This window comes from Oreochromis aureus, linkage group 2, assembly GCF_013358895.1.
Source record: "Oreochromis aureus strain Israel breed Guangdong linkage group 2, ZZ_aureus, whole genome shotgun sequence".
Classification (NCBI taxonomy): domain Eukaryota; kingdom Metazoa; phylum Chordata; class Actinopteri; order Cichliformes; family Cichlidae; genus Oreochromis; species Oreochromis aureus.
Genome location: NC_052943.1, coordinates 10406244 through 10430667, shown reverse-complemented (window position 1 = coordinate 10430667; position 24424 = coordinate 10406244). Strand labels below are relative to the sequence as shown.

Genomic DNA, 24424 nt, shown 5'->3' with positions numbered 1-24424 from the left:
CCTCCTCTGTGGCTGATCACTCGCTCCGAGGACGTGTGGATGTAACTGTGCAGTCCGCCGAGTCTCCGTGGCGCAGGACAGGACGGTCGCCACGCCTTCAGGGACGCTCTTTTGAACAGCCTAACCTTGCGTTTGTGTCCGCTGCACACCGGTACGCACGAGCCTGTGCGGGACATTTAACAAGCAACTGTAAACACTGTACTTAACGGCAGCCAGGCGGTGTGCCTCTGGAGTCCGGCTTCACTTCTCCCAGCTGATGCCCAGCTGCTTCTAAACCCTGATTAATTTGGGAATAACCGGCACCGGAGCTTATATTTGACATCGGATACAAGTCGGATAAAAGATGAGGATCAAAGTGTAGTGCTGGTGAGTGGCAACAATTACAATATTATCACTCTGAAATATTGAAATTGCGCTCACGCCCACAGCCTGCGCTCGCGCCAGCGTGTGGGCTATTGTGCGTACGGGTAGGTGTGTGTGTATATATGTGTGCGCGCGCGCGTTGTAATCAGACAGATTGCCTACAAGGACACTGTGTCGTCATAATAAGAAGTTCAACTGGAGGCAGTGATGACATCACGATTCCTTATCGCTGTAGAGGTACAGCAGCGTCGCTTGCATCACTTTACTACGATGGAAACATCGCAGATGTGTGCCGTGAGTCAGCGGCGTGCTCGTCTGTTTAAAGGCGTGAAAGGATCCGGCTCTAATTTTTTCTATTTTAATAGAGCGCTGTCACTGCGTCTTCTGCCTTTGACACGTTTATGAGCGAGAATGCGTGCGGGCAGGTGATAATGTGGTATTGGAAACAAAGACAGCAGCCACTCATAAGTGAAAAATGTCACGGTGTGCTGTGCGCTGATAGACTGGGTTTAGTTAACATGCAGTTATTAACTGTGTAAACTTGCTGCTTATTATTCTCAGACAAAATACACCCTTAAAAAGTGCCTTGGAGGGGAGGGGTGTAGGAGAGGGAGTAAACGGGTGTGGTGGTGGTGGCACTGTTGACATTTACTCTGTTCTCCTTGGAATGAAAGGGGAAAGGAAAATGAGCATCCAGTAGGTGGTAAGTAGCCTTGACACCCAAGGGATGATGCAGCAGCTCGCACATGTAACCAAGTACAAACCAGAAGGGTTTGTTGTCAGTCTCTCAGCAGCTTTATGCAAAAGGGGATGGGAGTAAAACCGGTTCTGTCGACTAACCAGTCAGGTGGGTGAGCGAGTTCTGCAATTCACCACCACACTTTGATCCTGTGTTTCTCTCATCCAAGTCTCAGCAGCCAGACTGCATCTCCTAGTCCCCCAGTAGGAGGGAAACACCAGAGTCCAGGGGGGTGACCATACCTTCTCTGTGTGGACTTCCAGGAGGCAGCAGCAGACTCCGTCTCCTCTCTGTTGGCACATGCTCTGCTTTGCCCTTCCTCTGTTTATCACTCAGCCCCACTGAAATGTGTTTTCTTCGCTTTCACCCTCACTGGCACTGTTCGCGTCTGTTTGCTGAACCAGTGCTTCAGTTCATTGCTTCTCTGCCGTCTAGCATGCCATCCATTTTGGATGAAGGGTGAATTATGATTTTTAGTCCCGCAGCGTCATTTACACCCTTTGACTTTGTTCTCCGTGATCAGGACCTCCACTCAGCTCTTTGTTCCATTTCCTCTGTGGGTTTACCAATGCAGCTGACCTTGTCTCTGCTTTGCCCATATATAGCCCTGCTGCCCTCAGCCAGAATATGTTTTTATTTATTTATTTTTTAATTGAACTGACAGCTTGCCCTCGCTGTGCAGTACATGGGGGGGGGATGTACAGATATAAGTCACTGGAGCAGGGGTCTGGCAGAAGTCACTGGTTACATAGATTACAGCTCACATTCCCTCCAATTCAGGCCGAGCCTGCAGAGGATAACAGGTGTGCTGCTAATGAGGGCATCGTTTGGTCTAACGTGAGACTGAAAGAGACAAATTCTCAGACAGTGAGGTCTGTGTGTATAGGTGTAGAGAGAGACAGCAAAGGGAAAGGCGAGGTCTCTCTGGTAGCAGGTCAACAGGGAGGTAAACGCAGTCGCTGTTAGTCTGGTAGCAATGACAGCTTTATCACCACCGCAAGGTTTATGGCTGTGTTTGTGTGGGGGAAGGGGATTTGTGTGTTTGCCTGTGTGAAGTGCTCTACTATACTGGTATGATGGAATTCCACTACTGTCCTGTGACAGAGCAATGCAAACAGAAACCTGCTACATATGACTGCCAGTACTTAAGCAGTAATAAAATACTCAGACTTCTTCATGTATTCATTTTTTATGAAATGGGTGCTGAGTTAATTATAGTGGGATTGGCTTCATGCTCCTGTAGCACTTGCATGGATGGATGGATGATCAATCAGTGAAAAATTGTTGTTGTTTTTTTTTTTTTTACCTTTTTTCATCTTAAGCCAAGATGAATTTAATTTAATTGTATTGCTAAGTTTGCTATAATGTTTTTTTGCATAATATGAACATGAAACGAGTTGTGAATGGTACAAAAAAACGGGCGCTGTAGAAAGATGAAACACAGCCCGTTATTTTCACTGCTACTAACACTCACGCAATGTTCTTGCTAAGTGTTTGCAAATCTCCCCCATTTCACATTGCTAGTGGTGTAGTGTCAAGAATTCAAATGTTTTTTTTCACACATTACATAGTCAGGACGTGCTCGACTCACAAAGGGACGTTACATTATGACGGCCTGTGTACCTGACAGCTCTTGGGATGTCCTTTGGCGACGCAGCAGCTCTGCCGCTGACTCGGAGGTGATGAGACTGATCGTGTTGACAGCTCGTGGCAGATGGAGTTCACATGTGGAGTCACTCAGAGCTGCCTGCTCTGTCACCAGAGAGTGAGCGCGAGGACAAACACGGGATTTCGATGGAATAAAGGGGTGCGAGAAGGGGGGTTGTGTCACAGTGGAGATTCAACAGGCATCTAATTACCTCCCAACAGGAGCCTTGACTCCATGGAAACGCTCTGCGCTCTTCAGAGCTGGTATTAGCTGCCTAAACATGACCTTCATGCTGTCATATGGACAGTATTGATGGTCAATCATAGAGGATTCGACAGGGTCCAAAAAGCAATGAGATATGATTAGATGCTTGTTGTGTTCGATAAACTGTGAGGATGGTGATTGCTCCATCAGATATAGGATCTAAGGCATAAAGCGATGACCGGCAAGCTTCTGCTCACCTGAGGTATGAGGTGGCAGGCGTGTCTACAAATTCAGATAAAGTTCACATTAAACTTTGCTATTAAATCAAGAGTGTGTGTGTTCTTGGAAGTACTGTCCGATATTGATATTGATATGTATTATTTATGCTTGCATCTTGAAGGCAGCAGCATTTATAACTATAAGTAAATGAAGGGCATTTTCTATCTTTTTGTTCCAGTGACCTGCTGTCATTGATGAACTCTAACCTAAATTAGAGACAGCAGCAATATTTCAAAATTTCAGTAAATGTATAAAATAGCTGCTCAACATTTTAGTTTGACAGTAACTAAACTTACTGATAAAAATTTTCTACCTGCAGTCTTGTAGCTTGGGTTGAGCTTTTTAAGCTCAGTACTTTCCATTCAACATTTACTCTTCCTGTTATATGGAGCAAAGGTGGGCACATCGACCCAAATGTCGATAGTATTGATACCTATGTTGGTATTGGTATCGGATCGATACTAGTGCAATAAGACTGATACCTGGTTTCAGTTTATTTATAGCCTATAGCACATTTAAACAACAGATGTCAAGTCAAAGTGCTTCAGAGACGGCCATATTTACATTTCAGCTCTACAAAAAACCCAGTTTCAAAATGCATGAAAAGCTGAAATGTGTGTTATTTTGTGTTAACAAAATAAGAGTAATTGAGTGATTTGGTGGTCACTGAAATGTGTTCAGAATTTGCGACGTTTGTATTGGTATTGATAATATTAGTCCTGTATTTAGTTGGTGCTCGATCATTTCTTTGGGTTTGGGTTCCACGTGAACAGTTTCTAGCATTTCTTGCTTTACAGTCTGGTTGTACTAGATGTTGTGTATTTTTTTTGTTTTGTTTTGTTTTTTTTGTTTGTTTGTTTTTTGCCTCAAACGATAAAACACTCTTGTTGTTTCGTCATTTAGCAGTAAAGATTTTCTTGCATGTTTTAAAAAGTGCTGTGTTTTGTTGAGGGTTGATGAGGTAGCTTGTAGGTACTAAATTGCCTTACATGCGCCTCTCACTCTCAGACATGCCTGCTCTTCTCTCATTGTCTTGCACAAGGGAACATAAATGCAAAGCGTTGCTATGGCAATGATATCACAATATGAGATGCAGGTATTATCCTGGACGACATGGCGCAAGTACATTGTGCTTAGATAACAGCTGAGCACTACAGTGCACCTGAAGAGGGTAGTAAAGAGAAAAGCTAGAAACCATGGCTTTAATGCACGGTTCAAAATATGTTGCCTGAGGGAAATTCCACTAATCTCTCCAGCTCAGACTGCTGTGTTGGCATGCAGTGGTAGATATAGAATCTTTTGGCCTAAAGCTATTCTAAAGAGTGCTTTACGGTGTTTGTGTGTGTGTGCTGTTCTTTTTCTTCTTCTTTTTTTTCATTTATGGACTTGCACACAATTGAATCTGCTGTGCAAGGTGTTTTCCTGCCACAGAGAAACATTTGGGGTTCAGTGTCTTGCCCAAGGACGCTTTGACACATGGAGAGGCCAGCGATTGAGCTGCCAGCACTCTGTGATTAGTGGACAGCCTGCTCTACAAACTGAGCCAAAGCCGCCTCCAGTGTTTGTATAGTGTAATTTGTAGAACTCCCCGTAACAATGAAAAGAGAAAGCAGAAGGTGTGACTGCAAAGTGATTTATTATGCACCGTGTGTGATACAGTTCTGCCTGACAGTAGGTTAAGATGCAAAATGACATACAGGGATATGAAACGTTGGGTCCAAATAGCAAAAATGAAACTAACTGTGAATTAATGAGTCTTGTATTTTGGTGTTGCCCGTGTGTAACCGTATCAAAATCCATGAAGCATGAGCGGTGAACAGACAGTCCCTGTGAAATCACCAAATGCTAATTAGTACGCTTTGAGATCATACATCAGCAGTGACACACAGTGCAGCCTCTGCCTGTGCTGGTTGTAATGAGCTGATAGATGTACTTAAATGGCAAAGGCGACGGCCGTGATGAAATTGTCAAGGTGTGCTTATTAGATTTGCATCTGTTACTATTTCGCTCATTACCTCACGGTGGTTATTGTGCAGGTTTGATTGAGAGTAATACAATGCTGAGTGGGTGTTTCCATTCGCAGACTAATTTTAAAAAGTGCTTAGCGGCCTATTTAGGTTGCTGCGCATTGGCATTGTTTAATTCAGATTTTCTGTCTGGATGCTTTCAATCGCCCTGCGCTGGTTTTCTGTGCTATTTCCTTCCATTTACTTGGTGTGCTGGTAATTTCTCACAAGTAGCACTTGAGGCGAAATTGTGCCTGTTTCGGACAGAGACAAAATCACTCGTCTGATTCTCTGCAAAAGTACGTTGCATGAATGGTGGCTGCAAATTGACATATTATGACTAACACATGGCTGTTTTTTAAGGCATTGTGACCATTGTGAGTGACAGATTTAGGGCACTCACAACTCAGCCATGTGCTATGTGCTCACTAAGAACCAATCTGTGCTCAACTCCAATTATCTCTACATAATATGATAGATTGACCGGGCCCATCATGTCAGAGACCTTCAGCTTATTTTAATACACGATTTTTATCCTCGACAAACCAGGGAGATGGACCCAGAAGTGTGTTTCGTGCACGTGTGAAGTGCTTTGAAAGTGGAGTCTATGATAATGGTGCTCAACCTTTAAATTTGGAGGGTTTGGGGTCTTTTTTTCACCCCTCACAGTTAATGGTTTTTTGCAATGATGAACTCGATTCCATCTAAATGTAAATTTTACAAAGGTGACAGTTTGACTTTAGAGATTAGTTGTCTGCAGTTCCTCTCGTGCTATAGGTTTAGCAGCACTTCTTGGAGGACAGTAAGACGGATGGTTGTGTTCATACTGGGTGAATGACTTCACTTGGACTTGGATGGACGTTGACTGTCTCGGGCTCTTGTGAGCACGTACGCAAACAGAAACTCCAACACTTGCGTGGAAGCAGCTGTGTCTGAACTCGCTCAGGAATGAGGATGGGAACACACACACAAGCTGTTTTCATTAAAGAAATTTCCCAGTGAGCTTCAATGGGACTGATGGAGCTGGTGGGTGTGGAACAGGTGCCAGAATATTAGTGTCACTCCACTTAGACACTTAAGGGGAATTCCACTGAAAGGGATTCGGGGAGTGTGTCCCTGTTGAGCCCTGACTGTGATTTTTTTTTTTTTTTTTCTTTTTCAACCCCAGTCAGGGTTTTATCAAAGGAAAAAAAAAAATAGGCAGATGAATGGGTGTGTAACCAGAATGCCTTCACTGTAACTCGATTCTGAGCTTGGCCGCTACGTGGGTGCAAGTGTGCATAGATATGTTTTCTTAAGATACAATGTACTCGATTGTGTTCAGCTCCTCAAATATGCACACACACCATTACCCAACAATAGTGCGCTGGTCTGGTTTTGTTGCAGCGTGTGTAGTGACATGTGTGGTATTTTGCGGTCTCTCTGTTGTCAGCTGTGCCAGGAGGTTGCTGTGCAGCTCAGCAGCCAGTTTGGCTCAGTCTGTGTACCTCGACATTCGGCCTGGACGCCAGTACACTTATTCTTGGGCTCCTGTAGCGACTGGGGATGATGGCAGAGGCAGAGGGCCAAAAAAGCCTCCCATGCCAGGAGCTCCCACTGGGAGAGCAGGCTGCTGCAGGGCCATCTGTACAGGCGTCCCGACTGGGAGCGTTCGAATCTGGGGCGTGGAGCGGGAGATAAAGGAGGAGGAGAGTAAAATAGGGGACATGTGCAAGGGGAAGGGAAGTGAGAGGCTGCATGACAAAGAGGTGTTTACTCGCTTTTAAGCCTGTGCCATCCTGAGAATACTCATCATTTCAGCTTTCAAAGAACTCGGTAGAAAATTCAGGCCAGAGCTTTAATACTCGGAGGAGCACAAAACAGTGTCAGTCCCAAAAATACCCAAGTATCTGCTTTTTTAGAGCACTATCCCAAAATAGATGAAGTGTTGAAGCTGTTCTGTGTTAAAGGAGTTAACATGTGGGTCCGAAATTAGTTGGTGAGGAGGAAGCCTGCAGAGGACGAGATTAACACTGATAGAGCCAAAACCGTTTGCAAACTTCATTTGGATTGAGTATCAGCATCTTGAGCAAAAAAGGGGAAGCACTTTTTGTTATATATTCTTTCGACTTTCCTTCAGCTGTGATCTCTGAAACCACGAAGCAACGACAGAAGCAAAACAAAACGTTGCTGTAGCACCCATGCCATATACTTGATGTGCTTGCTTTCAGATGATGTGCCGCTTGTCTAAGAATAGCTTTGTATCATGTAATCGTTTCCGTCTTTCTTCGTTGCGTTTCTTAGTATCAGTGCAATGTGTTACAGATATAAGATCTTATATCTATAACCAAAATCAAAGATGTGCTTAACTACAATTTGAATGCTGTATGAAATGTAACTAAAAATAAAATGCAATGAGGTGCAAACCACTTAAATTCAACTTTGAAAGTAGCACCAAGTATTAAAAGGATAGAACAAAAAGCTAAAAATAAAACGTGGGAAAGTGTCTTAGAAATCTTTTGCGTTAAACAGCAAGAGGTCAATAACACAAATGCGTATAAAAATAACTTCCCAGTAAAAACTTGTTCCTTCTAAACTACCGATGTGGAACGCTTCTTTGTCAAAGGCTGCGTGTGCAAACAGTTCAACGGCTTAAGAATGTTTATCAGTGGAAAACTGAGGGGGCTGGACGACGTGGTGAAGGTCCCATTACTTAATGCTGAATAATAAATGGAAGTTTCAGAGCAGAGTGTTCGGGCAGTGTCTTGCTTATTTTAGCAAAGCAATGCACATGAACATCGGCCTGCATATTAACATATGACTTTGTAAAAGAGTTCAGCTACCCTGCCTGACCTGAAACTTTCAGTTCTTTTAGTGTGAACTGCGCACAATTATAGCAAAATATTGAGATCAGATGAAGTGATAGAAAATCAGTGACTTCACTCACTTGTAAGTGGCTTGAATGATATTGTTTATACAAGCCTATTGGTAACAATGAAAGATAATCAGTGAAAATTAAGAAAAGTTCTCCTTCTTGGAGTGAAAATGGTTAAATGTAATGATACAAAAGGAATAATGTTAGTCTAGCCTCAACTTTAGAGGAGATACGCTAGCATCAAGTTATTTCTTTTGTTTGCTTTGCCGATTAACACGAGTTAAGTCAGTTAGCAGGACAGCCTAGTATGTTGATCTCTGGACATGTGTCCGATTATTTATCACATAATCGTGAGGGGGCCCCCCTGTGAATTTTAGCCTTGGGCCACAACAGCCTGTAGAATCGCCACTGCTCAAGGGCACGAAATCAGCTTTGAAAAAACTTCCCTGGAACATATTCAAGTGTCTGGAAGAATATTGTTAGGCTGAGATAAAAATGTTGCTTAGGACTTTGTACAATCAGTTAGCTAACGTCAGAGGAGTTGAAAATATAAAAGTGTTAATATTTGTTTCTTTATTGAAAGGAAAAGAGAAATTTTTGCTCAGACGTGGATGCATTTGTATAGTTAAGCATCCCACTTTTATGTAATTGTCAAAAGAGCCAGACTGTTTATTTTAATATGCGTGTGGGTGTTGACCTATAGACAAGTTCCTTGTCTTGCTTGGGCAATGACTAATAATCCTGAGCAGCAGAGGTAGTGTTTGCCCTAATGGAAGTAAGCAGAGTGACCCCAAAGCTGCTTCTGCCCCATCAAATAACCCCACCTCTTCTCATTTGACCCTTGACCCACTGATGGCACAGATTCTTCTCTTGTTTTTTCTCTTGAAGAAACCTCATCAGTCTGAACGTAGACCAGTCTCTGATGCTGCTCGTCCATCAACCCCTCTGTGAAAGAACATATTTGCACAGTTTTGTCACCACTCACCTAAGCAGGAAGACACAAGAACAGTAGGTGTGACAAGTACTCTTCCTTTTTTGTTTTAGTGAAACAGGTTTTACAGAGAGTGTTGTAGAAATGATTGCTACAAGGCAGCTGACTAACAACAAAGAGGCAGTTTGACAGCTTTAAACTGGCTGGTTATGTCAGGAATGCGTTTGATTCATCGATACATGCGCTGCTGGACAGCCGAGGTGTTGTCGAAGATTGTGTGGCCGCAGACCGTGCCACTCTGTTAATCATAATGGAACAAAGGATGCAGATCTCCTGATGACAACGATAGCAGCCTAACCAAATCACACAACAACATGCACACATGAATACAGGCTGCAAGGGCACATAACAATGACACTCCCCCAGCTGTCTAGACTGAGTGCAAGGCTACCGTAGATCTCAAGGGGGGGATTAAAGCGCACATCACTACGCTCACCTGTTCTTAGCTGCATGTTTCTCAATGTGTTTTTTCATGCAGCGCTGACACAGTGTGACAGGCGCAGAGAGGGCTGCGTGTAGCAGGAGCTGTGAAAACAAGTTATACACAGAGTACAGCTGTGGATGACTTCTTCACACTGTAGAAAAAGCGGTGTAAGCAGTATGGCTTAGAGGGGGGGGGGAAGTGACATTTTACAGGAAGTATTTCAGTTTGTCAGTCATAAGACTTTGTCTTAGGTAAACTGGTCTTCCCTTGGAGTTTCCAAGCGGGGAAGCATTTTAGAGGAAGTTTAACTGGGATGGCGTGAGATGACAAACAGCTGACGGTGCCTGTTGTTAGCTAATGTAAAGCAAACCTCATTATTTGTTGCTCTTATTGATGTTATTCAGTCAGTCTCTGCTCTTGCTGCTGTTTCACTGCAAGCACTACTTTTCCACAGTTGTCTCTTTTAGTTAAATTGGCCATCGGTCAACAAAAGTTGCATAGTCTGTCTTTCACTTTATGTCAGTGCTTACAGTTGCACCGCTGCAGGTTTCACTACTACTTCGAACTCACACATCACGACCTCAACCCTAAAGTCATTTTGGGTTACTTTCAGTGTCGCCGAAAAGAATTTGCTTTCGGCTTGTTCATTTAGAAAATGTACACATCGGCAGATGAGCCGCCTGACTGACTGAAACTGTGAGGTATCGACTGACAGACATGAGGAGCTGTGATGAAATAATGACTCAGAGCCTGAGAAGTGCTGGAGGGAGGAGCGGGAGGCTGAGGAGGAAACAGTGGGGAGAAATATGGAGAGTGGAGATTATCACATGCGATACGGGGAATCATTGACAGTGTGAGCACGTAGTATAAAACTCACAGACACTGCTATACATGTAGAAATACAAACTCAGTGATATACAGAGTTGTGTGAGCGTTTGTGTGCATGAATCATTTTTAAAATGCCAGATTTAGTCACCTTGAACTAAGCAGATATTGTCCTCCTGTCAGTCTTAACATAAAGGAAGTTTTCTTTAGTAACCATAAAGCTTCACTCGTGTAGTTTAGTCCTTTATCCTGTTCTCTGTGGCTCGATGTTATAATCCAATCTGCAGGATGTCACTGCAAGGACACCCCAGTCTTTTCTAGACAGAGCCAGTAACTTTTATGAGTGAAAAACAAGTCAAATGTAATTTAAGGCAATTTTTTTTAGCATTTTTTAACAATATTCATTCATCCTCTATAATCTCTAACTCTACAATTTAAACTCAGTTTATTCACCCACTGTTATTTATAGAGCTTAAGTATTTAGGCTGATGAGTCTGAATCAGATGTACAGTGTTTTGGTTGGTTACACACACCCCCGATTGCACATAGAGCCAAGATCCCTCCACCGATACGCAGATGAGATGTCGGCCTTCTCTAACCACAACATATATTAAAAGAAATGTGACTTTAGGTGTCAGTGGTGTAAGTAGGAAGGAAGGCTCTTTAAAACGCTTCTCAGAACTCCCCATCCCCCAGCCTTTTGTGAGCCTGTCTGTGTGTGTTTGTGTCTAGGTGTGCACAAGTGCATAAGTAAGTGCCCGAATGTAGGGGAACAAGGAGGACAAAGGAAAGCTGATCCACTCACGCAGAGAACTTGAAACATGAGCTGCATTTGTGCATGGCACCATGCGTTTCACCTTTCAACCCAGGGGGACCCACGATACTCATTTATCGGGGCGGCGTGTAGAGGTCAGCAGAGGATGAAAGTATGGCCGAAGACATTTCCTTCACTGTCTTAGGATGATCACTAATATGGACGAACATGCCGTCTCTCATACAGTTTACTAAGGACTTCTTTTGTGTTAGTACTATTGTGTGTGTGTGTATGTGTAGGCACGTATACATACAGACTTTACTATGTGTTCAGGTGCGTATTTAGGCCAAGCTGACAATAGACAACAGGAAGAGTGTTTGGTATGACATGTTGTTGTGCTTGAGGTTTCAGTGTCAGCGTGTAGGTTTTTTGCTTTTATTGTGAGTCCTGCAGGCAGAGATCTTTTGTAACACCAAAGCAACCTTGAGACTGCAGTTTTTCGAGGTGGATGTGGTGCTACGGGTCATTTTAGTCGCTGTCAGAGAGCACAGGAGCTATTCCCACAGAAGAGTTGGATGAAACTATAAAATGTAATTAACTATTAATGGCTGCCATTTTTTAAAGCTGGGTGATGAAGAAGAGCTCTTTTGTACTGCGAGTGACATTATGGTATCACTGCTCTAGCTTACACCACATTAAGCGTTCCTTTCCACTACAGCTGCAGTGTTGGTCCACTGAGGGGAAGAGCCTGTTGAATTTTTAAAATGTGTAAGCCAGAGCCTTACAAAGGCAAAGGGATTCATTTCAGTGGTGGAGACAACATGATCAGCCTCCACAGCGACCTGTTTTCATTCTCACCTCTGGCTTGTCAGCGTGGTAGGCGGGGCTTGTTGTTTAGGAGAGGTACTCTGTATCACCTGCCACTGACAGGCACTCATCAAGTGAGGGGAAATAAGAGTCTTTGCAGTCTTTGAAAATAAGAGTGAAAGCGATACATTAGGAGGATGCACAGAGGATCTAAATGAGACAGAGAAAATGTTTGGGTCCAGCAGGTCAACTGGAGTGAGTGGAAACAAGAAAGATGCCAAACTGGTTTATGTAATGATGATTAAGCTTCCCGGTGCCAGGTGAATCTCTCAGCGTTTCACAGTATAGACCGATTTTAATCTGGTTTTTGTGGCAACATTTCTGCCTGATGCACCAGCAGCAACCGGCTGTACTGGTTAGCTAGAGCTGAAGAGGCGATGACCTGGAGATGGATTGGAAAGTATGAGGGCGGGGCTTGTGTTTCTGTGTCCTTGAATGTACACATGAGATTAAATGGTGCAAATCTTGAATTACACAAACAAACTGTCTTGTTTACATGGCTGTACCAGAGACCTTTATGAAAATGAAGTGAATGACTTTTCTAAATCCCAATTTCATCCCTGTACTTCATTCATTTGGTGTGTTTGTGTTTATATTCTAGTCAGGAATGCCCCAGACTGCGTGCTCAGGCACCATGTTTACCACTCCCAGTGGCTTCAGCCCTCATCTGGCCTGTGCTGAGCCTGGGGAGGAGGAGGCCCCACAGGAAGGCCCGGGGCCGGGGCCTGGGGCTTGCCTCGCCGATGGGCCGCCCATCACTTCTGCCTCCCTGGACACCCTGATCCAGAACCTGGTGCCCACTGCCGATTACTACCCCGAGGTAAAATTAAATGTGTTACAGTCACTGCTGCTCATCATGTTCCCATCAGCCTCAGAGTCCATTTCAGTTTATAGTCATAGTAATAGTGCTGCCGATTAGATTATTAACCACGTGTCTATGTTTAAAGTGCTCCTCTGCTTCTTTTAATTACAGTAAGCTGCAGTGGTGTTTATTGATGTGGCGAGTGTCTTAGCGAATGTCTTTTTACGTCCTTTGACAGAAAGCCTATGTGTTTACCTTCTTGCTGAGCGCTCGTCTCTTCATTCCTCCTCCGGAGCTGCTGGCCAGGGTGTGTGAGCTGTGCATCAAACAGCAGCAGCTGGATCAGAGCCCACTCGATACGGTCAGCACTGCACCACACATAAATACATATTCCCGCGTATGAAAAGCATTCAGGCGTACTTATCTGCTGCATGTGAGCATCTTAATAACCTCTGTTTTTGCCTACACTCTATGCAGGTGTTTTTGTTTCTATGATGTTATAAAACCAGTTGTAAATCTTTCTCATGTCGTTAACAACAGGCAAAAGTACGCAAGTTTGGCCCCAAGATCCTGCAGCTGCTGACAGAATGGACAGAGACATTCCCGTCCGATTTCAGGGATGAAAAGATGGTCGGACACCTCAAAGACATCATCCACAGGATAGCTCCATGTGATGAGGTACCCGTATTATGCCCAATCATCTTTACTTAATATGTCCTAAGATTTTTTTTTTCCAGTTTTGAAAGGCTGTAAATTTTCAAACAGGATAGAATAACCAATACAACTGGACAAAAAACACTATATAGAAAGCATCTGCAGTGAAAAATAGTCTGATGGGGAGCTAGATTTAATTATTGTCACTTGTTCTGTGGCTGTTGATGAGGGAGTCAGTGTAGGGTGAATACACACAGCCTTACTGTTATGCAATCTTACATTACATGAGGGAGGAAGGAAGGATACTAGAGGAGTGGCTCTATCTGCAGCCTTGAGGGAAAATAGAGGGAAGGAGACGGATGGAGAAAAAGGGGAGAGGGTTGGGATGCAAGGGCGCAGAGAGCCGAAGAAAAGGTAGGGGAGTGGGAGTGGAACAATAGTGAAAAATGTAGGGAGGTGAAGGGAGGATAGAAAGGAAGCAGGAAAGACAGGTGGTGATGAATGTGCTGCTATTTAAAGCTGGCCGTCTGCACTACGGGTGTGTGTGCATACATGTGGGAGGTGTGGCTCTGGGTCACTTGTGAAACAGACTGACCTCACGGCCTCTTTGAAGCCCTTGTGTGGAGCGAGGAACACCAAAACACACATTCCCAGGCAGGGCACACAGCACACCTCTGCTTGCACTGCTGAAACTCACAATAAAATGTTTAACATGTTGCTCTCCTCTCCTCTCCTCTCCTCTCCTCTCCTCTCCTCTCCTCTCCTCTCCTCTCCTCTCCTCTCCTCTCCTCTCAAGGCATACTGGAAAACCCTGAACCAGGTGCTGCAGAAACTTAGCCAGAGGCTGTCCCTGATGAGCCAGGGGGAAGAGAGCATTGTCAAGGTCTCCCTCAACGCCTCCTCTGACAAGCTGGTGGCCTTCAAGACCAAGCCTCCGCCCATCCAGAAGGACATACTCTCCATCTGCAACGACCCCTACACGCTGGCACAACAGCTCACCCACGTGGAGCTGGTAAGGAAGAGGAGGGGGAGGGGAAGAGAGAGCAGGATGCGGGTTAGAAAGAGGTCAGGGGTAAGAGATGATAACGAGGGTGGACGAGGGGAAGTAGAAAGGATGTCAGCGGAGAGATGAAGGCGGAGGATGGTGAAGCATGGGTGGAGATTAAGTCCACCCATGTCAAGGACGTAAACATTAAATCACATCAAGAGAGCGGGAACTGGAGGGTGATAAAGATTTTAACAGAACAATGGAAAGGCAGTGAACGAAATGATGACGAACATAAATCATCAAAATAACTCGCTGGATTTTGACGCCATGCGTTTGATAACCTGACCTTACTTGTCAGCTATTACAGCGCCAACTTCCTTCACAGACAGCAGAACAAAGGGAATGAGGAGATGAAACCCACATGAACAAAGGATCCGTGCATTGTCCCTCACATTGCATGCTCGGTGCCTTCAGTCTGTTCATGTGTGTCTTCATGTGGACACGTGTATCTCGGGGTGGTCGTGTTTCTGTCTGTGCATGTGAGAGTGTCTGAGTAAGCTTGTACCCTTGTCTGAGCGGTGACATCACCTCTGAAGTCAGTGATGTGCCCGGGGCCTCAAACAAAAGGGATGAAAACTGCAGTGGATATATGTGACCTGACAGCTTCACATGCGTTCACACGCACACATACAAAAGGAAACAGAGATGGGCAGGCAGAGAGGCATGCACCAACCACACAGCCTGGATATTGTTGTATGTTTTAGCAACATGTTGCTACTTATTTTTAAAACTACACAGCTGTGCTTTATGCCACTGTGTGCACGCTTGTGTGCAGCGCTGCTTTGGTTTTGGGTTGCGTCACCAGTTGAGATGGTGCTAATGACTCATTTTGATTTGCACATGTATGCGGCTGCACAGCTGTCTTTTAATAGAGGTGAATATTGTCTCAAGTGTCACTGTGAGGAAATCTGATTCCAGTGAGTCACCTCAGTCAGTCATTACTTGTCCATATTGATTGCCTTCCATTACTGAAATGAAAGAATTATTAATGGGGCTACCCCCGTCGGTGTGTGTGAGCGGACTTGTAATGCTCATGTTATGGGAACATAAATAAGTTGCTGCTGTCAAGGAAAGACTTGGTACGATGTTGGGGTTGGTTTAAAGTTCAGGTCAGATTTGTTATGGTTAGTAATTGTTATGGTTGGGGCATGTCTAGGAAAAGAATGAGAGTGAATGTATTGTCCTGCAGGGATGAGTGATTCATGACTATGTGTTTGTATTTTCCAGGAACATTTGAGTCGTATCGGACCGGAGGAGTTTGTCCAAGCTTTTGTTCAGAAAGACCCTCTAGATGGAACACAGGTGAACTTATTTTTAATAAACTGTCCTATTTAATTAGAAAAGTAGTTTTGCACTAAGCTTGCCAGAGTCTGTACTTGGATCAATCCTGTAGACTGTAAATAGAAGATGTCGTCCGTTCATTTGTGGACTTGAGTTCCGCATTTGACCATCGCCATCTTGGTCTCTTCAAAATGGTGCATAACCGTGTATCAGCTTACTAACAATAAAGGTGCATCCAAACAGGAAGCAAATCACTCGTCTCATATTTCTTTAAAGCTAACAGCTGATCACTATTAGGCACTGGTTGCCTAGGTAACATTCTAATGTATTTACTACTCTGTTATATGCCACCAGTATCCCTCATTGGTAGTCCCTTCAATCACTTGCCCCAAAGTTGAATAATGTTTATTTACAGCAGGACCCGCTCACTTTGTTTTGGCTGAAAAGTGGTCAAATGCTTTTGATTTTCTTTGGTTGACACGTTGCTGCAAATTCCTGATGAATTTCATAAAGACTGCAACACAGATGATTTAAAAACAGGCTTAAAACATGGTGTTCTTAAAAAAATGTCACTGTTACTATTATTGTCATTAGCTTCACATTTAGAACCAAAGACTAGATCCATTTTTATGATCTTACAGTCTACAGTCAGACCACAGCATTTGTTTATTTTTGTATATGTGGTTAAAATTGTTATTTTGTACGTATCCAAACAAATGTCAGTGAGCGTAAATGTCACAAATGGCAAACTACAGCAAGCACACACAGTGTGCTCTCTGTGCCCTCTATGTATGACCGCTGAATGCTTCCACCCTCCGTTCCATCGCTGTCACTCATTCACTGATTTCCTTTCATTTTCAGTTATCATCACTTTAACCTGTCTTCACTCCGTTTCTCCTTCCTCCCCTTTTTAATTTTTTTTGTGTGCTCTAAATTGGTTCTGTTATTTCTGCTCCAAGATCGCCGTCTTTGTTATTTGCACTCACACAGGGGGTCAAGCTTGTAGACGGGAAGCTAATTAATAGTGGAATTCCCGATAGTAGCACTCACTTGTGGTGTGTGTGTGTGTGTGTGTGTGTGTGTGTGTGTGTGTGTGTGTGTGTGTGTGTGTGTGTGTGTGTGTGTGTGTGTGTGTGTGTGTGTGTGTGTGTGTGTGTGTGTGTGTGTGTGTGTGTGTGTGTGTGTGTGTGTGTGTGTGTGTGTGTGTGTGTGTGTGCATCTTATTAAGCAGCCGTGCTTCAGTGACCAGAAGAAAAAAACCTCCAACCTGGAAGCCTACGTGAGGTGGTTCAACAGACTGTGCTACCTGGTAGCAACAGAGATCTGCATGGTGAGTGGAAAACACAACTCAGTTTCAGCCATATTGAAACCTTCAAAACATTAGAAAGATGAGGAAGGAAAATGAGAACAGAACAAGATTATAAACACCTCCCAGAGATCTACTTCAGACTGAATGGGGAAAACCTGGAAATGTCAGTAACACTACAGGATATATTTGGGTACCCATTGTAGCATATATGCATGTTTTTAGTTTATAGATTCTCTTTATTTAATAGTAATTTCAACTGAATTCTACCATAGTAGTAATTTATTCCCCTAAGTAAATGGACAGAAGATAAAGGTTGTTTAGTTTTTACAGGGCATTACTGCCCCTTAATGGACATTGTGTGTTACTGCACTTGCACAGACAACATTTCTGCCTGTATCTGTATATGTAGAGAGAAATTCTCTATGAATAATTAAGTCAGAATTTTAAAAAATGTTTTGTTTTGGGGGTTTTTGTCTCACTGCTGCAGCCAGCGAAGAAGAAACAGAGGGCCCAGGTGATAGAGTTCTTCATCGATGTGGCCAGGGAGTGTTTCAACATTGGAAACTTCAACTCACTCATGGCAATTATTTGTGAGTTGTTCATTTTACAATCCCTGAGCATTGATTCCCATCTTGTGTTGATAGTTAAAAAAATATATATATACATTTTTTCTCTCAGCTGGTATGAACATGAGTCCTGTGTCACGGCTGAAGAAGACTTGGAGCAAAGCTAAGACTGCCAAGTTCTTCATTCTTGAGGTAAACACAGCTATTCGCTGTCTGAGAAGTAAAAGACGGGAAAAACTAGATGCTGACAGTGTTTTTGCTTGTTGCCATTTACTCTTGACAGCATCAGATGGATCCGACTGGAAACTTTTACAACTACAGGACTGCCCTGAGGGGGGCCGCCCACCGCTCTCAGACTGCCAACAGTAACAGAGAAAGGGTGGGGCTCAGCAACACATTGACTGATTTCCTCCAAAAACCTGCTGGCTGCAGTTCAGTATTCACTATTTACTTTGCCTTCCTGCCCATTTTCTCTCCTCAGATTGTGATTCCTTTCTTCAGTCTGCTGATAAAGGACATTTATTTCCTGAATGAAGGATGTGCCAATCGGCTGCCCAACGGCCACGTCAACTTTGAGGTGAGGCTGTTTCCTAACCCTGCCTCTCGTCCATTGTTAACCTCATCCTAAACCATTAAATGGTTACTCGCTTATTTATTTATTTAGAAATTTGTCGAGTTGGCGCGGCAAGTTGGCGAGTTCATGACATGGAAACAAGTAGAGTGTCCATTTGAGGAGGATAGGGCCATCCTACACTACCTCCACACTGCTCCCATCTTCAGCGAGGACGGTGAGAACCTGGCACATAGTTTTCATTTACAGTCCAGTTCGTTTGATGCCTCTACTGCTTTGTTCCAGAAAGATCTGAACATCTTACAGTCTTTGTTGCCTTGTATTTTCAAGTTGCCCTCAGGCCAAATTTGAATGACGTGACTAATCCGCTTACTTTCCATTTAGCGCCATCGTTGGGTCAAATTATTCATTATTCCTAATTACTTCGGTTTATGAGCAAAAGCCTGAAAAACTAATGACATTCTCATCACCCTCGGTTGTAATTTGTTTTAATAGCAATCGGCAAATGTTACCATGGCGACATTACCCTTTAGCTCAAAGCATCGGTTTCCAACATCTTCACAGCTGCAGACTCTTTAATGTCTCAGCCAAATACATTAAAAATAAGACGGCAACCTCCATGTGACTGTTGCCCAGAGGTTGAGCGTGCAACACCTTCAATCTTTGGAAGACCACTTTTGATTGCAAGGCAGTTCTATACATTACCTAGTTGGAAGCAAAGGTTTGCAAATAACTGCCATGTAATTTATTAATTTAGGCAGATTGTAGTTGTAGCTCTTTTGGACTTTTCTGAAATTCCTGAAAACACACAGTGTCTCTTTTTTTTTAATTTATTTATTTATCTGTTATCATTATTCCTAGGGCTCTATCTTGCTTCCTATGAGAGTGAGAGTCCAGAGAATCAGGTAGAGAAGGACAGATGGAAAGCACTCAGGTGAGAACACATTAAATGGGAACTGCTTAAGTCTAAATAGACCTGCTTTACTTAATTAACCTTTCACCTCTTTGCTCCCATCAGGTCCAACGTCCTGGCAAAGACATGAGGCAGCGAAGGCAGCTCACCTGCCACCAACAAGGGAGCGTGTGGTCTCTTTGCACTAAACTGAACTGTGAAGGAACCTAACTGGTACTTTGATGTTTTTCTATGAAGAAAAAAAAGGGAGAAACACGATGAACAGGATTCATCATGGAGTGTGTAAAAAAAAATTAATTAAAAAAAAAAGTGAAGTGACTATATTAAGCTATGAAGCAAAATCCCTCTGCAGTTTGCAGGAGGCTCGGTGATGAGGTACAGTATATTGGAGAGGGACAATGCTTCTCCATGTGTGATGTGTGTTTACTCTGTGAAGATGTTTACTACTTTAGAGAGTACAGTTACAGGGAAAACCACTTTCTAAAACAAAAATTCCTATTAATGCCGTTTGTGTTTTTTTTGTATTTGCTCCTCCCACCTCCTTCTCGCCCTCCCTCTTCCCCTTTGCTACAAAACCTTGTCTAGGTATTTAAATTTGACTTTCTTTTTTTTTCTTTACTTGTAATGTACTGTAATGAAACATGAAAATAATGTGACGGGCGCTGGCTAGCCCATTTCAACTGTCAAGTTTTATAGGTCTACTGAAGAAATGGCATCTGTGTGTTTTCAGAGAAGATGGAAGGCAACATGCCTTGAGCATTTTACGACATCTCATCTGACTGTGCGTGATCACGCGTTTGTTCATATTGTCTCTGTCTTGTGCTACACGCTAACGATCGGAGAAACCTGTTTATGGTTCGTCTCTATTTTTTATTTTTATTTATTCTTTTTCATTTTGGGGAAGGTGTCGTGTGGGGATTATCAACCTGTTTTAAAAGTGTTTACTTCTTTTAAATGTGTTGTGCCATCAACTACACAAGAAAACTACAGTAATTGGTCGCTGCATGGGGAGCCAGGCCAGGTGTAGATTGTGTACAGGTGACATTTACCCCTCATCTTTCTGCTCTACAGGAAGTTTTCTCTGACTGATGTTCAGTTGTCTGATATATTTATGGAGATTTCTGTGCTGACAGATGTATAATTTTTATTGTAATGTTCCTTTATTGGTTATGAAGTCCAACGGCATGCTACGACAGGTGTTCTTAAAGGGGCATTAGAGTATCCACCTTGTGAAGACTGCAACACAGACTTTGTGGTGAGGATGCTTTGTTACATTTTGTGGAAGGACGATAATGAAAGGAGGTCTTCTGTCTTGATATAAAGTAAAGAGGGAAACTTGTGCCATACAATTCACTGGTTGTCATAACAATTCAGGTTCCTTTGACTTGAAACGTGTTGTTGAATCGTTTTGTGGGATTGTCACCGAGTTTTGTTTTTTGGCTTCTTTTTTTGGTTCTGTGATTCTAGAGCCATTTTTGCGAGGGAGGGTATGGATGGAGGGGAGGGGAGGGAGGGAGGGAGGGACTATGACATGATAAGCTTTTTTTTTTTTGTATTAAATGGTCTAAATCGGTTTCTTTTTATTGATTGATGTCAGTGTTTTCTCTAAAGAAGCACCTTTCCCTCTCTATAACAGTCTGACTTTGATTCTCCCACTTCATTTGTCATCAGTAAACTTCCTTTCACTGCAACCCATTCCTCAGATAATTTATTCCAGAGAGATGCGATGTCAAATCTGCCACTCGTGGTAAAGACATGTTTTTGTTTTTGTTTTTGTTTTTAAAAAATGATGGCTGTGCTGAACATGTGCTTTCAACGACAATCGTCTACGTGTCATCAGATCCGCTCTTACTTTTGCGTTGTTGTTTTTTTTCTTCTTTTTTTTAAAATAGTGTGACTGGACTGTCTGCTCCAGTTTTGCATTTTTATTTTATTTTATTTTATTTTTGCTTGCACACGCATCACAGTGTGCAGTTAAATGGGTGGAACACATTCAGTCTTTTTGGCTGTAACTGCAAAATTTGTGACAAGTTCCTTTAAAGCCTTTAATAAAACTAAACCATGCTTGGTCTGGTGTCTGTTTGCAGTTGATGTTTATCTGTGATTATGTTTGCTCCACAGTTCAAGGTTTGTGGCTCCATTAAAGTTAGTTCTGGTTTATAAAAAGCACCTTAAATGCCTTGAGAATCTAAGATTTCTACAAGATTTCACCCTCAAATTAAGCTGAAAATTACATTTAGCGTTACTAAATTTATGAGGCAGCCACACATCAATGTTTAGTTTGACAAGGAAGAGAACTGCATACTTTAAATGGTCAAATCCTGTGACTACAAATTATAAAATGTGTGCTTTAGCTTTCAGGTTTATTTAGTCTTAGAGAAAATCACATTTTTCTATTAACTGCATGCATATGCATGTTAGTGGTCAAGGTATCTCAAAGAGAAACCGGGGTACTCATTCACTCATAACATGGCTATAACAGTTAACTATGGAAATTCGTGCAGCAGCAGTATCCACCCACTAAAAATAGGAAAGTAAGCATGAATAATACATCGCTAAGCTGATAATGGCCTGTCATAGATTAACGAGTATCTTCTAATATGCAAACTTATTTTTAGCCATTGTTGTCAGTGGATTGATGAACTTGTGCCATTCTTATGCCATGACAAGGCAACCGTCTGTCCACTACTCACAAGGAATGCTTCTCCTCCTACACTATTGGTCACAATTTAATCAAATTTACACACGATCAGTCCTCAGCCAAACTGTACTCGAGGTCAAGGTCACATTTGTCATTTTACAGGCAATAACCTGTTTTTTGTGGTGGGTTGTGAGACAGATACGCTACTACGTCATTGACTCTCTGGTTTATAGAACCTAATATAGGAAGCACAGGATGTAGTAAATCAGAAATGGTGTCATCAGAGTTTATCAGATTACCACTAGTCTTGTGAGTCACTGCAACACCTTTTTTTTTTCTTTTCACCCTTTCTGTTGTAGATTTGCTGCCGAGCTTGGGATCATTGTCCTGTTTATGATCCAATTTTAGCCAAGCTTTAATCAATGAGAATCAATTGAGTGTAAAGGTGCCCAGGTCATTACCCCTCCACCACGGTGTTTGACAGCTGGTATGAATGTTAATGCTGATATACTTTGTTTGGTTTCTGCCAAACATCTCCGCTTTGATCTCATCTGGTCAAATGACATAATCTCAGAAGTCTTGTGGTTTGTTCAGAGGCAACTTTGCAAACAAGCTGTACATGTTCGTGCTGTTTTTAATTGTGCTGAGCATTGGACAGTCTGACCTTTGAATTAGTTTGCTGAGACATCCACTCCTGGGGAGATTGTGGCTTTGAATGCTACAGACCAGCAAATTTCTGCTTTTATAGGGTTAATTAATTCCTATAGAAGCAGGAAGTAGGTCGATTTTTTTTTAAATAGGACTCTATGAAGAACTTCTACACATTGCTGTATATGGATATCAGAAGTTTTTACTACCTAATAAGTCTGAATTGACATTGATGTTGGATTTTTAAAGCCAGAGTCTATTTATTGCTTTAAAATGTATTGTGCAATTTATTTAGCTTTTTTAGGGTGAAAAAGAAAACGCACACTGATGATGCAGAATTCTCAAAAACTCATGTATCAAATATAACAAACTTAAATCTTTTCTGTAAATTCTTCCACAAGCATATTTGGTGATTAAATGCAAACAATTATGATTAGATGCAGCTCATATGAACCTGCATTTCAACTACTGTTTTGTGTAGAAAAAGTTATACTGACAGGCAAAATCTTTATTTTGTCTGCACGATTTAAATGTAGAATCATTAGAACATCTCAGAGCCATACAAAGCTCAATGTTTTCAAGTGTAATAAAATAAAGACATGTAGAAAATCTGCACAAGTAATTAAATAGCTACTCAATTAATTGGTTCAGCTCTAATTTTAAAGAAGATATAGTGGGTAGTGCAAACATAACAATTTATATATTCAGGGCGAACCAGAAAAGATTTCAGAACAGATACGTCAAATACATTTATTTCCACCATGACAATCTCAGGCATTGGGATATACCATGTGAAACAGCGATCAAGATCAAATGAATGTGTTTATTTATAGTTCAGTGCATTTAGTCTTTGAGTTCTTCTCCACCTGGGCCAAATGTTATCCTGGCCAGTTTGGTATATGTTTCATAGTGCCTGGATCCCAGGTAGGTGCCGAAGAAAGCTTGGAGGACTAAAACTGCCCTCATCCTCCTCAAGACCGGTCTGGAGATCTCCACACAGTAGCGGATCATATTGCCCTTCTCTGGCATTGGAGCTGTGCTGTACCTGGAAGCAAGGCCAATATTCATAGGTAAGGCCAGGAGGATGGGGTACACCCCACCACCGATCACACCAACAAGTGCACCTCGTATTATTGAGCACATGGGACAGTTGAGGTCACCGGACAGGAGCGGGTTGGACACGGTTGCGCTGTACAGGGCGCATGTTGTCAGGAAGGGCAGCACGGCCATGGGCAGGCTGGAGGTGATGGGCGCCTGTCTGACGTTCAGAGCTCTGCGATACAAGCTGTTGGATATCAGTCCCGCAAGTCCGGCGTTTCCCCCCAGATACAAGGGTCCGTAGCTGAAGACTTTCTGATCAATGTCAGGCAATCTCTCGAAATTCTGCAGCAGCATTTCAGCAATCACCGCTTTTGTCAGCCCATTTCCAGAGGTGATCTTCTTCTGAGGATTTTCCGACATGTTCACAGCGTGTTGGAATCAAGCCGGTTTGCAGCTAGAAAGCCTTTGGATAATTCAGATATTCACTGTAAGCAAGGTGCTTTCAGGAAACAAGACAGGGCGCAGACATGTCTTACCCACAATTCAAAGCGCCGATATGAGTATTTGTGCCCTGAACGCAACCTGCCAGGCGGGGTTGAGCCTAGCTAGGCTAGCTTGGATTTCAACAATGATAACGTTCAGTGTATTCACTTGGATGTTTTTGTCCCAGAACCCTTTCAAAATATTCCTGTCATATGGAGAAAGTATCATTTCCACTCAGATTGCGGAGAGGAGTGAAGAGGATCTATTTATTATATTTGAAAAAGCACAAAAACAATAATAAAACGGAGTGGTAACAACCAAGTTCAGCATAAAAACAGGAATGACAAAAGTATATATGGGTATAAAACATTTGAAAGATGCTGTGTTTGTTCCTACTGCAAAATCAAAATAAAATTATTTCCTAGTAAGTAAGGCAAGATACTAAAAACACCCTGAAATAGCTGTTTATTATTTAACATTGGATTCTTTAAGTAATACAATTATTATGATTAT

The 24424-nt window shown here is 42.6% G+C and overlaps 2 protein-coding genes across 4 annotated transcripts; one reads left to right on the top strand and one right to left on the bottom strand.

The window, feature by feature from the left end:
• On the top strand, positions 1-19334 carry LOC116329119 (ras-GEF domain-containing family member 1C). 3 transcript variants are annotated; one of them, XM_039617394.1, is made up of 15 exons: positions 1-366; positions 8982-9101; positions 12556-12774; positions 12995-13117; positions 13297-13434; positions 14207-14422; positions 15686-15760; positions 16968-17069; positions 17536-17638; positions 17727-17806; positions 17898-17993; positions 18096-18191; positions 18279-18402; positions 19047-19119; positions 19204-19334. In XM_039617394.1, the coding sequence occupies exons 3-15, from the start codon at positions 12562-12564 to the stop codon at positions 19226-19228; spliced, it is 1464 nt and encodes a 487-aa protein (XP_039473328.1). In that variant the 5' UTR covers positions 1-366; positions 8982-9101; positions 12556-12561; the 3' UTR covers positions 19229-19334. The 3 variants fall into 3 exon arrangements, with proteins under 3 accessions (XP_039473328.1, XP_031606935.1, XP_039473324.1); XM_031751075.2 differs by lacking the exon at positions 8982-9101 and having other exon boundaries at positions 16971-17069; XM_039617390.1 differs by lacking the exon at positions 8982-9101.
• Positions 19335-23121: 3787 nt separating this feature from the next.
• tmem126a (transmembrane protein 126A) lies at positions 23122-24006 on the bottom strand. Its single transcript, XM_031751022.2, has one exon. The coding sequence runs from the start codon at positions 23846-23848 to the stop codon at positions 23231-23233; it is 618 nt and encodes a 205-aa protein (XP_031606882.1). The 5' UTR covers positions 23849-24006; the 3' UTR covers positions 23122-23230.
• Between the last annotated feature and the right edge of the window lie 418 nt (positions 24007-24424).

Excerpts from the sequence above, each read along its gene's own strand:
- LOC116329119 (XM_039617390.1), top strand. The coding sequence starts at position 12,562 with ATGCCCCAGACTGCGTGCTCAGGCACCATGTTTACCACTCCCAGTGGC. Across the intron at positions 13,435-14,206 it reads GGATAGCTCCATGTGATGAG|GCATACTGGAAAACCCTGAA; the intron begins GTACCCGTATTA and ends TCTCCTCTCAAG. Across the intron at positions 17,070-17,535 it reads TAGCAACAGAGATCTGCATG|CCAGCGAAGAAGAAACAGAG; the intron begins GTGAGTGGAAAA and ends TCACTGCTGCAG.
- tmem126a (XM_031751022.2), bottom strand. The coding sequence starts at position 23,848 with ATGTCGGAAAATCCTCAGAAGAAGATCACCTCTGGAAATGGGCTGACA.